This window comes from Plectropomus leopardus, chromosome 18, assembly GCF_026936395.1.
Source record: "Plectropomus leopardus strain MGB_pleo_1.0 chromosome 18, ASM2693639v1, whole genome shotgun sequence".
In the NCBI taxonomy this organism is placed as follows: domain Eukaryota; kingdom Metazoa; phylum Chordata; class Actinopteri; order Perciformes; family Serranidae; genus Plectropomus; species Plectropomus leopardus.
Genome location: NC_142193.1, coordinates 2,155,854 through 2,168,433, shown reverse-complemented (window position 1 = coordinate 2,168,433; position 12,580 = coordinate 2,155,854). Strand labels below are relative to the sequence as shown.

At 39.0% G+C, this 12,580-nt stretch overlaps 1 protein-coding gene across 8 annotated transcripts in view; it reads right to left on the bottom strand.

The window, feature by feature from the left end:
* Window positions 1-571: 571 nt before the first annotated feature.
* The window catches only part of LOC121957110 (syntaxin-binding protein 4), a 114,393-nt gene continuing 102,384 nt past the window's right edge, over window positions 572-12,580 (bottom strand). For 4 of the 8 annotated variants that reach the window (XM_088069553.1, XM_088069559.1, XM_088069558.1 and 1 more), the window contains 7 exons: window positions 12,290-12,382; window positions 9,085-9,150; window positions 8,066-8,278; window positions 5,794-5,910; window positions 3,695-3,744; window positions 3,450-3,580; window positions 572-1,771 (listed from right to left, as the gene is read on the bottom strand). In XM_088069553.1, coding sequence (XP_087925679.1) covers window positions 1,713-1,771; window positions 3,450-3,580; window positions 3,695-3,744; window positions 5,794-5,910; window positions 8,066-8,278; window positions 9,085-9,150; window positions 12,290-12,382 — 729 coding nt within the window. In that variant the 3' untranslated portion in view covers window positions 572-1,712. The remainder of the gene's footprint in view (window positions 1,772-3,449; window positions 3,581-3,694; window positions 3,745-5,793; window positions 5,911-8,065; window positions 8,279-9,084; window positions 9,151-12,289; window positions 12,383-12,580) is intronic. The other 4 variants (XM_088069556.1, XM_088069560.1, XM_088069554.1 and 1 more) reach the window with 3 other exon arrangements.

Sequence of the window (12,580 nt, the reverse complement as noted above, 5' to 3'; positions counted from 1 at the left end):
TATATTGTGGGAGTGCAGATAAGCCCACAGTCAACCTGCAGAACGACTACAACAAAGCGCTCTAACTCCATCTCCCAGAATCCCCTTCTGTCAGCTCTGAACTCTGCTTAACGCAGCAGCAGTCTCTGGTGAATGTCTCTATAATATGTACACACATATAAAAAGAAATATTCTATTCACACATATGTATATATACACAATATTGTACACACACACACAGAGACACATATATATGTGTCTGTGTATATATATATATATATATATAGAGAGAGAGAGAGAGAGAGAGAGAGAGTTTGGTATTTTTCGCACCCATTTTTAAGTAATTTTGCTTTTCTTTTTTACTTTTTCTTTTAATTATTATTTCCTGAGCTTTTTTTAAAATTCAAAATAATTTTTTTGTCTTTTTTTTTTTTTTTTAATTCCACCACAATTTCTGGCTCCAAAAATCCAATATGGCAACGGCCAAAAAGCCAAACTCAAGGCTTCAAAACAGAAGTGAAGATACCATTGGGTGACATCTTGGTGCCCACATCCATTATTTTATAGTCAGTGGAATAAACACAACATCAGATCCAGTTAGCAGTAAGTCCTTTAATATAAAACAGTAACAGAAAGATATGAGGCCACACCAAAGATGCAATCTTGTTGAAGTACAGGACATGTCAGTTTTTTAAAAGTATTCGAAGCTGTCCATAGAAATAAAATGAATGTTCCACGTGTAGCCTATGGCTGCCTAGACTCTGTGACTACCAAACACAGGTTTACACAGCAGGAGCTACGGCGACATGGAAGCCACTCCTGGATGCAGGAGACACGTCAACATGAACCATGCAGTACAAAGCCACAGATGACAAACACGGCTCCACTATCTCGCAACACGCCATTCTTTGCCTTTCAGTCATGAGTAAGGGCACAAGGAGAGTTATCATGATGGACAAAGGGACACTATTGGGGTGGTTTTCTACTTTTTGCTCAACAGTCTGTTACCCATGTGACAGAGCAAAGAAGCGCCAACGTGTGATGGAGGCAGATGGCAGCGAGTTATTATGACACGGAGGAAGACTCGTTGAACAGACCAGCTCTGGATTGTTCTTTCCAAGCTAACAAGTCCTCCTATACATGCAATCCAGGGAGTGAACCTGTGTGTGTGTTTGTTTGCGTGTGTGTGTGTGTGTGTGTGTGTGCGTGTATGTGTGAAGGGGCAGGGTTAGAAAAGTAGTCAGGGAGGAGTATTAACAAGGTTTACAGCAGTATGTGTGTGTTGTGGACTCGGTCATGCAGCTCCTGCAACACCACCTGCTGTCAGAGGAACACTACAGAGAATTCCAGCAGACTTTTTATTATTTGGCAGAGCTTTTCTCATAGAGACTTCTGTACATAGATTATCGGTGGATGATGAGAGGCTTCGGGTCACGACTAAGTGCAACACGCCCCGCTGCTGAACCCTCCAGAGACTGTCGAATATTTCAAAAGAAGACACTAATTCAATGTGTGCGAGCAGACTTTGGCATTAAAACGTATCGTGTTGGATATATCACTTTGAACTGAGGATTTGATTGCATTGGATTGAAGTGATGTCATAATATTGAGACGGCGTGTTGGATGGTGTCCAGTCTGTTGACTATGGTGTTAGTCCATTGTGGGTTCAGCTGCTCATTCGGCCTCGTCAGCGTGCCCAGGTCCTCTCTCAGTCCTCTCTGGATCCTTGCTGCTCACATGTGATGAGGGTTAACATCTGGGACAGATGCTGCCTCTGATGCACTCACTGACACTGCAGGTCGATCATAATTGGACAAAAAAAGACAAACATAAATCATAAATCACAATCAAGACTGCTACATGCTCAATATCATAATGTGTAGCCTGCTGGGGTAGAGCATGTGAGCGGAGCGGGAGGAATTTGGCTGGAGAACTTTTTATAAAAAGCTGGAGCATCACATTATCTCTCGCTCCAATTTCACTCCAGTACCACTCACACATGCGTCTGAAGCATGTCTGACCCAGACAGTACTTAAAAAAGGAAGCTAAGAAGTCATACATACAGGTGTACTATTCCTTTAAAAGTAACACGACAGTGACATGGTCCAAGAGAAAGAATATAGCGACATTGTTTAAGTCGGTAAAGGTTCACTCTGGAATCACATTTACTAAAAGTACTAGAGTGTACTGAAAACATGCAATAGTGTGTGATTGTGACTGACAGCAACATGATGAAAGCATTTAACCTCCACCCTTCACTGAGAAGAGGATGGTGAGGTGACTGCAGCAGCAGCGCTGAGCATGAGGAAGAGGGGGGTGAGGGACCACCTGCGCTCTCACAAATCAAACAGGCTAAAATAAAAACTTTTAACAAAAATGATCAAAATTTAATCTACAGACTGCCATGAATTTTTTAAGGCGATAATTTAAAAAAATGAAACACAGTAATTGAAAATAAACAATAATAAATGACTGAAAATGTCAGAATGTTTCTTGTTCCATCTGACACTTAAAACTGTGGGATGTAACTGATGGAACAATGGTAACTGCTGTATGGAGCCATCAGTAATGTTAATCATGCAGTCTGTGCTTTTCCTGCTCTGAAAAAACATTTGTGCTGTAAAAAGCTCTGATTCATCTGGAAACAATAAATAAACAACAGAGTGCTGATGCTGCACTGCTAACACGCTAACATCAGGTTAGCTGGAATAACTTGTAACAGTAATTTGGCTTCCACAGTGGAGTCTGGCAAAAACAGTCTGGACCTCCGAGCATGAGCAAACCATCTGAGAACCATCATATATAATTACATGTAAACAAAATTACTCAAATGATCAAGTGATTACAGATTTGGTTGCAAAATCAATCTATTATCAAACTGATTAATCTGTGTCAATTCAACTATTTTAGTTCGTCTTTTAATTTATCATTTCATGTATTATTTTATTTTGTCTTGATCATGTTTCATTCTGTTATTAGCAGTATTATTTTCGTGTTTACTGTTTATAGTCTTTGAATTGTTTATATTGGTATGAGTTGTTACTGTTATTTTTGTTTTATAATTGTTTCTTTTGTCTGGCCTTAAAGGCAACATAACTATAAGAGTTCAACACTAATGCAAGTGTTGAACTCTTATAGTTATGTTGCCTCTGCAAGAAACGCATCTTGCTTCTGCTTTGCCTTATTTGTCAAAGCACTTTGTAAACTCTGTTTTTAAAGGTGAAATAAAGATTATTTTTATTATTAGTCATTATTGTTATCATCCTTATTATTATTGTCATTATTATTATTATTATTATTATTATTATTATTATTATTATTATTATTATTATTATTAGTATCAATAATAATAATAATAATAATAATAATAATAATAATTATTATTATTATAATAGCAATCATTTCTGCTCAGTGTGTAGTATGTAGTTGTTGTCATGGTGCTGTGCTGTGTTGCGGTGTATAGTCTGTACCTCTGTCATCAGCAGTGGGGCTGCAGACTCCTGCTACCAGCTCTTTGGCCTCCACAGCCAGTTGGAAGGCGGGGTCAGGGAGCGGTGACGGGGTGTCGAGGCTGTCTGTGGCTGGAGATGACCTGTTGCTGCTGATGCACACAACACACACAGGTTACACACACAGATTACACACACAGGTTACACACAGAGGATACAGCAGGACTCTTACTGCAGCTCATAATGTGATGTTTAGAGTCTCTTACCCGCTTTCTCCTCCAAACAGGCTGGGTGTTGTCAGCACTTTGTGGACGTTCTGAGGACACAGACAATCAAAGAGTTATAAGAGTTTTTGTGACAATACTGTTTTCTTAAAAACAGTGAACCCATACAGACATCAGGTCTTCATGTGACACCAAAGAAAGGATCTGAAGCTCTCAAACAGAGAGGTGAAGAAGTGATGAAGCATTTTCAGAGAGAGCTGAAGGCGGACGCCTGATTTTAAAGCCAATATCCTGATAAATAGAGCTCCCACTAAGAATGAACTACCAACACGATGTGTGCGTTTACACTACATTTAAGAGGAGAGAAAAACTATGTTCCAGAGGACACATCTATACCTTCAACCGTTTGAAACCTGGATCAACATCTGTTTTCTTGTGCTACATTCATTCACTTTTTACAATCATTTAAATGTTTGAAAAGTGAGCAAGCTGTTTTGATTCATTTCAAAATCATGGAAAAAGTCCTGCAAATTGCAAAAAAATCAGAAAAAGGTGACAAAAAAACTTAACAACAACCCTGAAAATTAGACTAAAAAGATGTGAAAGGGAGAGAGAGACAGAGAGAGAGAAAATTATTTATAATTACATATTTAAAACTAGGCTTCAGAAAATTTTTTAATTATTTATATGTTCTTTATTTTAGCATTTTTTTTAATGTCATTTCCTGTTTTTGGTTCTTTTACTTTTTTGGGGCTTAATATCAGGTAACTTTTATGTGAGTTTTTAATAATGTCTTCAAATTAAAAACAAACAAACAATTTGTTTAGGTTTCAAAGGGTTAAGCACATTGATAGAGGAAGTAAAACAGTCTTAGAGATGGATATTTCCTACCTCACTGAAACAAATAAGCAAACAGCTCTTAAGTGGAACATGTTAGTACTTCTGACTCAGTGGTACGGTCAGATCCTTTATGAACATGTCCCCTGATCTTTATTATTCTTAATGGTCTTTAATGCACAATTTCATGTTGACAAAGGAAGACAACACAGAGCTATCCAATAATGTCTTTTACACATGGACCAACCATATCATACCATTGCTCTCTTTAATTCACACATGACAACTGTCTTCAAATTTATTTAAAAAAAGGACTTTCAAAGAAGGGGAGCACATATCTGGTTTATCAGGTGTTGCAGTGCGTCTCTCAGCCACTGGGGGGCAGACTGACTCCATTTCATTTTAAAGAAGTGTTCTCTAACTGACTCTGCGTTGTGTCTGTCTGTCTGTTAAATCCAGAGTATCCAGAGTATACTGCATGAAGTGTCCCAGTCTGTCTCACTGATTATGAGTTGAGACAGAAGACATGCTGACTGTCATGCAGTCTGTTTCCACCCATTGGCAGTCTTGGGGTCTGTTAAGTACTTTGATAAAACTCTACAGGCCACCAGTAGGAATCATTACAGATACAGCATGGATCTCCTTAACAAGCTGCTGGCACAGACGCCACGCTAGAAACCAGACAAACTGTAAATCCTGAATCTGAGATATTTCTTTATAGAGCCACAGCTGATCTCTTTCTGCTGATATAAATAACTAAATAAATAAATAAATAAATAAATAAATAAATAAATAAATAAATAATCTGGCTAGACTAAAGTATATTTAAATTTTTTTTAAAACATTTGGTCATTCTGATCTAGACTGAAGTTGGTTTAAATTTAATATTAATCTATCATATTTCTGTGGTGGTTTATTGATGCATACACATTTTTGCATGGAAGGGGGAATCGTGTATGTTTTTTAAAGGGGGGCCTGAGGGTTAAACAATGAAGGTCTTACTCTCTGACAACATTAGAGGTCGACCTCTTTGTTAGAAACTAAGAATAACAATCTGAGCCTGTCAGTGACAAAAACAAACACTTTTAGTGGACATTAATTGATGGTGCACAGTTGCTCGCAGGGGTTACATTGCAGCCTGTTTGCTATTGGACCAATTTAAAAAGTTGTGGATCCCATTTGACACCATAAAACAGGAAAATAGGGTCCATGTTGGAAAATATGGAACCTACCCTTTCATATGAAGAAACAATGAGAGCAGTGAGATGATTTCAGTGTGTTTGTGTTACCACTTTCAGTCGTACCTGTGCAAAGCCCAGCAGCTTCCTATTGGAGATCTCCAGGTGTTTCCTGCTCAGCTCCGACTTCCTCAGCTGGCAGTCGATGGTTGTCAGCCTCCTGTTCAGCTCCAGCACCTCATCCTGACACACACACACACATCACATACTAAATAAAACAACAAAAAGCATAATAACAAAAAGGAAAATGTTGCAAATACTCTTAACTTGATCTGGAGGGAGTTTATTAATTCTTTTGATAATATACAGGAGTGTTAACCCTGTGTGTCCCTTATATGACATTTGTCCTGTAAAAAACATGCATCTCCAAAAAGTAAACCTTAAGGTAAGGTAAGAAAATCGGGCCTGTTTACAGCCCTGTCATGTCAGCCAGTGAGATGTTGGATGTTTGTTTTTTGTAGGAAGCATAAGGATTTTTGCAACCAACAAAGGAACACTTTATCCTTTAACCCTTTGAAACCTGGATAGATGCCAGTTTTCCTGTGCTGCATTCAGTGATTTTCACAAGCATTTAAATCTCAAAAATCTTTGAAAATTGGTTTGTTTTCTTTCAAAAACACATACAAAAACCGTAATGTGCAACTCTGCAAGACAAACTGCACGAATAAATAAGTAACGGCGCCGAGATAATTATCCAAAAAATGATCAAAAAAGTATCCAGGAAATTCTATTTATAATTCTCTTAATTATGTATTTAAAATTATGTCACAGAAAAACAGGAAATAATTTTTAGCACATTTTTGATGTCATTTTGACCCCCCCCCCCTTTTTTTTAATTAAAAATAAAACGTATTACTTTTCTTTGTTTAAAGGTATTTTCGGGTAATTTTTTACTAATTTTTTGCTAATTCTGGGGCCATTTTTTGTTAAGGTTTTTACTGCTCTCTTTCCAATGTTTTTGAATGAAATCAAGTCAATTTGCTCAGGTTTCAAAGGGTTAACTTGTCAATAAGAACTCCAAAACTGTTTTGTAGTACAAAATGATGGAATTGAAAACATGTGATTAGAAAATGCAATTAACTGTTATAATTCTGCAATTAATCCTGATCAAAAAAATGTACACTCATGTAACCATGCGACTGAGTATGTGCTCAGCAGCTGACACGTTTATTTTGGTCCTCAGAGGAGAACAGTGAAGAGGTTTCAGAATCTGCTGTCCTCCTTTTTGTTATTCTCTCATCACATCTGCCTCTGGATAAAGCTGTGTGAGTGCGTGTGCCAGCGTACAGCCAGAGGATTTACCACCTGAGAAGAAAAGCCACAGGTAGTGAGGCAGTAAGCCTGAGAGCCTGAGAGAGGAAATAAATATAAAGCCTTCTTTTCATCAAAGCTGTGGGTGAACACAGAGACATAGCTCTGTGCAGCTGCAGCACGCTGACTGACGCTGCTGCAGGGCCTCCAGCCTGTGACGAAGGATGGAGGGAGGACAGAGGAGAGGAAAAGCTCGGCTCAGTGCTCTTTAAAAATCCACACGATACCATCTGCAGGGAGAGTGCTCATGTCTGCGCAGTCGATGAGTCCATACAAGCTGCAGAGGCTCTTCTACACACAGCTGCTTTACCCGTTTACTTCCTGTCTGCAGGTGATACAGCTGCTAAAAGTGAAGCTACCCAACAGACACAAGCCTCAGACTGACTTACACAAGGCTGTGTTGTGTGTGCATTGATTTAACCCTTTGAAACTTGGAGAGACATGCAGCGTTCAGATGCCTGTCCTAAGCATTTAAACCATTTAAAGCTGAACATTTTGTGCAATTTCTGTCAAAAACATAGAAAAAAAAACAATCCGCAACTTGGCATGAAACTTCCTGCTCATTGTTAAAAAATGTGAAAGATGCCAAGAAAATGATCTGAAAATTAGCTTTACAAAAAGAGAGAGAAAATCGTTAGAAAATTATTAAACTAGGACACACACACACACACACACACACACACAAAATTTTATTTTATTTTACTTTTCATTTTTATGTTATTTTCAGGCAATTTTCTTGTTATTTTTTTACAAATTTCTTGTCAATTTTTGGGCCATGTCTTGTTGAGCTGCTTTTGTCTTCTCATGATTTTCAAAGTAATTCAACCAATTTGCTCAGGTTTCAAAGGGTTAAAGGGTAAAGGGACATCATTATTTGTGCATTTAGACACACAGAGCCGCTGGAACTTTTCACATCATGTAACTGTGACACTCATATAAATGTCGAGAAGTATAAAGTGTAATATATCTTCTGAAATGTATTAAGGGTAGAAGTATAAAATACTGCAAAATAGCAAAGGTTAAGTACCTGTTCGAGACTCACCTTGGTGGAGTCCAGTCCTCGTGTCTGTCTCTTGCTGGCCAGCTGGTTCTTCAGGTCTTTGATCTCGGCCTCCAGCAGCTGAATGACCTCCTCGTAGTCCTGCTCCGCACTGCTGGCCTGCCGCTGGCCTCTCTCTGCCTCCGCTGCATGCAGACGACTCTTCAGACGGGTGTTCTCCTCCACCGTCAGACACGCTTTCTGGAAGGACCACACAGTGCCCAGTGGTACAGTCAGCATACTCGTGTAGCATGTGATACAGTCAGACTCCTAAAGCTTTCATTTGACATTTGTGAGCAAATTGTAGATTTACATTTATCATCTAAAACAAATTTCATGAAAACTGGCTTAGAAAGTTAAGCAAGTTACAGTCAATTTTGTAGTGAAATCTGCATCTCTCAATACATGTATTTGATTTCTAGTGGATTTTGACCTCCCCGATATGGCACCCACACAGACGCTTAGCAGCAAGCTACGAGAGTCGGCCAATGAGGTATCTAAGTTTCTATCTCTATGGTTATCTCCACCCTCTCATCCAATGTGGCAATGTGGCGATGGCAAAATTGCTCATCTCGAGGCTTCAAGTCCACTAACCAGTGGGTGACATCACCGAGGCTACATCCATTATTTTATAGATCCTTTCAAACTTGATAACATAAATATTCAAGATGGGTCCAAATTTGTTTCCTGTTGGCAGTAGCTGACAAGGTACCTTTAATAGGGTGCATTCAGAAATAGTTACTCTGAGTGTCGGAGTGATCTCTGGAACGAATTGGACTGTTTGTAAATTCAAAGCACTGTTTGAATGTACTCCTGGTTGAATGTGGGATGAACTTATCCATTTGTTACTTCATGTAGAAATACAACACTCGTCAGTTTGGATTTACAAATGCACCCATAGTTTTCGCTGACAGGAAGTAAAAGGGACCAAAGCTGTCTCCCTAGCAACAGAACAGTGATGAAATGGTCCATACCATCCCTGATCCACATACTGTCTTGGCTCTCACCTCTGAGGTCTTCTGCAGCTCCTCCTCCAGGGTTTTCTTGCTGTGCTCCATGTCCTTCAGCATCACCTGCCAAGAGAGGCAGCAGATGAAGGCCAGGAGGTTTCACAGCTGTGAGCATCAGGTCAGAGGCGCGGAGCCCTCTGTGCCTCAGTCAGACCAGACTGTACAACATGGAAAACACCTCCTTCTGCCCTCATTCACTTCATTTTATTTGGTTACTGCAGACAGTTGTTTTCCAGCTAAGCATTGGCTTATTGCTGTGTGCCACTGGACATTTTTCTCACATTCTCAGTTGCTTCTTTGGCTCTGACAAAAAAAAAAAAAATCAGTTCTTTCCATATTGTATTTGTAAGGTAATGTAATCTGTAATTACTTCACCAGACTTTATTAATCCCACATGGAGGAATTTAATAAGTATTAGTAGTAATAGTAATAGTAATTTGAGTGTCAATAAAGGATTAAAAAAATAAATAAATAAAAAATATATATATATATATATATAAATATATATATATATCTTTCAGTTCTATAGATTCTTTGCCACAGTTTTGCTACTAAAAGTTCATCTATCTCCAAACTTTTAGTTTGGCTGCACTTTGCCTCAGAATCAAACGGCCACAGCTTTCAATAAGCATGGCATTTCACTGGCAGCCGCTCTTTGCTGCTGATTGTTGTGTTTTTGGCCTGACTGACAGTTTAGGGAGCCTCTGAGTGAAGAATTTAACACAACACATTTTTTAATCCAAGAACATGTCAAGTGCACTTTGTGTACCAAGCAGCTTTTGCATCCTTGTGTTGTGAAAGTTTTTTGGCCCTAAAGTTTGTCATCCTCTTTGTTTTTCTCTCTTTTTCATTACTGTAATTTAACTGTTATTTACGACATCTTTTGCACATCTGTCTGTCCTGGAAGAGTCCTCAGTCGCTCTTCCTGAGGTTTCTACCATTTCTTCCCTGTTACAAGGTTTTTTGGGGGAGTTTTTCCTTAGAAGGCTAGAGGTAGAGGTAAGGCAGAGGTATGCCATATGCTATAAAGCCCTCTGAGGCAAACTGTGTTTTGTGATAATGGGCTTTATAAATTAAACTGCCAAAGTAGCTGTCATGCTTTAAGTGATGGGTGATGGAGGCAGAGAAAAAAACAGTATTACATGATTTCACGTTTGCTTGTTAAAGAGTCTATTTGCTGTTGGAATGGAACTACATAGTAATTTAACTAGGTGGTTTTCCATTAACTCTCAAAATGCACACATTGAAACTACTAAAATATAATAGTAAAAATGGAATGAGAAAAAAATGGAAACACATCCATCTGAAAAAACTCCCATAGCATAATTCTCCATACAGCTCACATATAGTAAAAAAGTATTCACACTTGCATGAGGTGATATTTCAGGTGATCTGAAAAAGCCATATTTCACAAAACTGAAACACTTTTTTTTGGCTTTTCTAGGTCACATGATGCTGTAGCTATGTGCTGGTCAGTAGGAACTGGCTCCCTCATGATGCAGCAGGAGCTACAAGAGCTATTACTCTTCAAAAGTTGAGTGGATCATCCAAAAGTTTTGAATCCACAATTCCTCTGTGAAATCGTGGACAACACCTCTCAGAAATACTTCATATGTAGCCACTTCCACATATAAGGGGCTTGCCTTTCCAGCCTTGGACTGGAAATAATGGTGTGGTGGCTGCAATAGAAATAAAACTGCTAATGTTTTTAACATCCATCGTCATGCTTCTTGGAATGTTATCACCAGAGGAAAAGTCACAGAACAGCACTCAATGGAAACACAGTCATCTCCACATTGTTTTTTGTTGACATTTCTAAATTATTGCTTAGGTTTTTGCGAAAAAAATCTCTAATGGAAACCCGCCTTCTGTTTATGCGTATTGTCAGAAGTCCAACTTTCCCACTTAGGATACAAATAATGAACCTTTGTGTGGTTGATCCAGAGGAACACATGCATGCATGAACTTCAAGGGTAATTTTGGTAATTTCCAAACTGAATCCCCTTCTCCATGTTCTTGTACCTTAGTGACTAATAGGAACAACAGATTTTGAAATTGGTCCAGTATTGAGTAAAACTGCAGTCAGCTTCAGTAAAATACATTGCAGTGAAATCTGTGGGCAATAGGCGCTGTTAACACCCACTAACAGTTCTTGGTTTCGACACTGAAAGGCTCAGATTGCTGTTTTAAACATGTCACTTCTGAAGGAGGATGAGGCTTCTGTCTCCCTGCAGCAGAGGGAAGCTGAAGAACTGGACTGTCTGATACATGAGAATCAACAGCTGGCTTCAGAGGACAAAAAGCTGCAGAGTTTGATAAAAAGCAGCTCCAGGAAGACTGAAAGGCTCGCAGGCTGCAGACTTTACAAGGTCATTAAGTGTCTGACAACTTATGGAAAGGATTCCTACAGAGTTTACCCTTGCTGTTAAAGAGAAATACATGTTTCTTTAAACAGAAAATGACCTTAAATTCACATTGCCAAACACACCAGACTCCATTAAAAATATTAGTTATTTTACTGTGCAGAGAGGCAGCATAGTTTCACATCTAACTGACTGAATTTAAAGTTTATATTAACCAAACTAGAGTTGCTGATTGTTGGCACACTGAAGAGATGAATCACGGTGGCTTTGCTGATTTCTTTTTAGCTTCTGTTGACTTTTCACTGTGATTGAATTACTGATCATTTAAATAGAGTCTGGTATGTCTGACATTAGTGATTTCATGTTGGTTTCTGATTAAACAAAAAAGGATCTTACTCTTTAACAGAGAAGTTGACCTCCGTGGAAATCTTCTCTAAAATGCTGTCAGACACTTAGTCAGTGGCAAAGCAAACACTTTAATAGGGCGCACACTGATGGCGCCTTCAGGGCACTCTCACTCAGTGCTGGACCAATTTAAAAAGTTGTTGTCTCCATTTGTCACTCAGACACAAAGACATGGGAAAATAGAGCCTGGGTTGAAAATACTCAAGTTTTCCTTTAAGTGTTATTGTTTGTTATATCTTCTAATTAAGACTAGAAGTGTTGCTCCCTCAGTCACAGCTGGGTCAGAGCTATATGTGCACTGTTAATGCAAAGAAAATGCAGTGTTCTTGTTATCCAGATTAGTAACTGGTGTCTCTCTCTCTCTCTCTCTCTGTGTATGTGTGTGTGTGTGTGTGTGTGTGTGTGTGTGTGTGTGTGTGTGTGTACGCGTTCACCTTCAGCTGTTTCATCTGGGTTTGCAGCTGTTTCACCTCGGTCTGAAACTGTTCCATCTCCTCACTGCTGTAGCTGCATTCGGATTCATACGTCTACACACATGCATGCGCGCACAGGCACACACACACACACACACACACACACACACACACACACACACACACACACAATACACACACAGACACAGTCAAGCGTTTACAGGTTACCTCCATGACATCAAATGATGCTACAATTGTTAGTTATGTTTTAATGTCCTCTGTGTCAGAGTGCCGTCATGTGAGAGGTTGCCA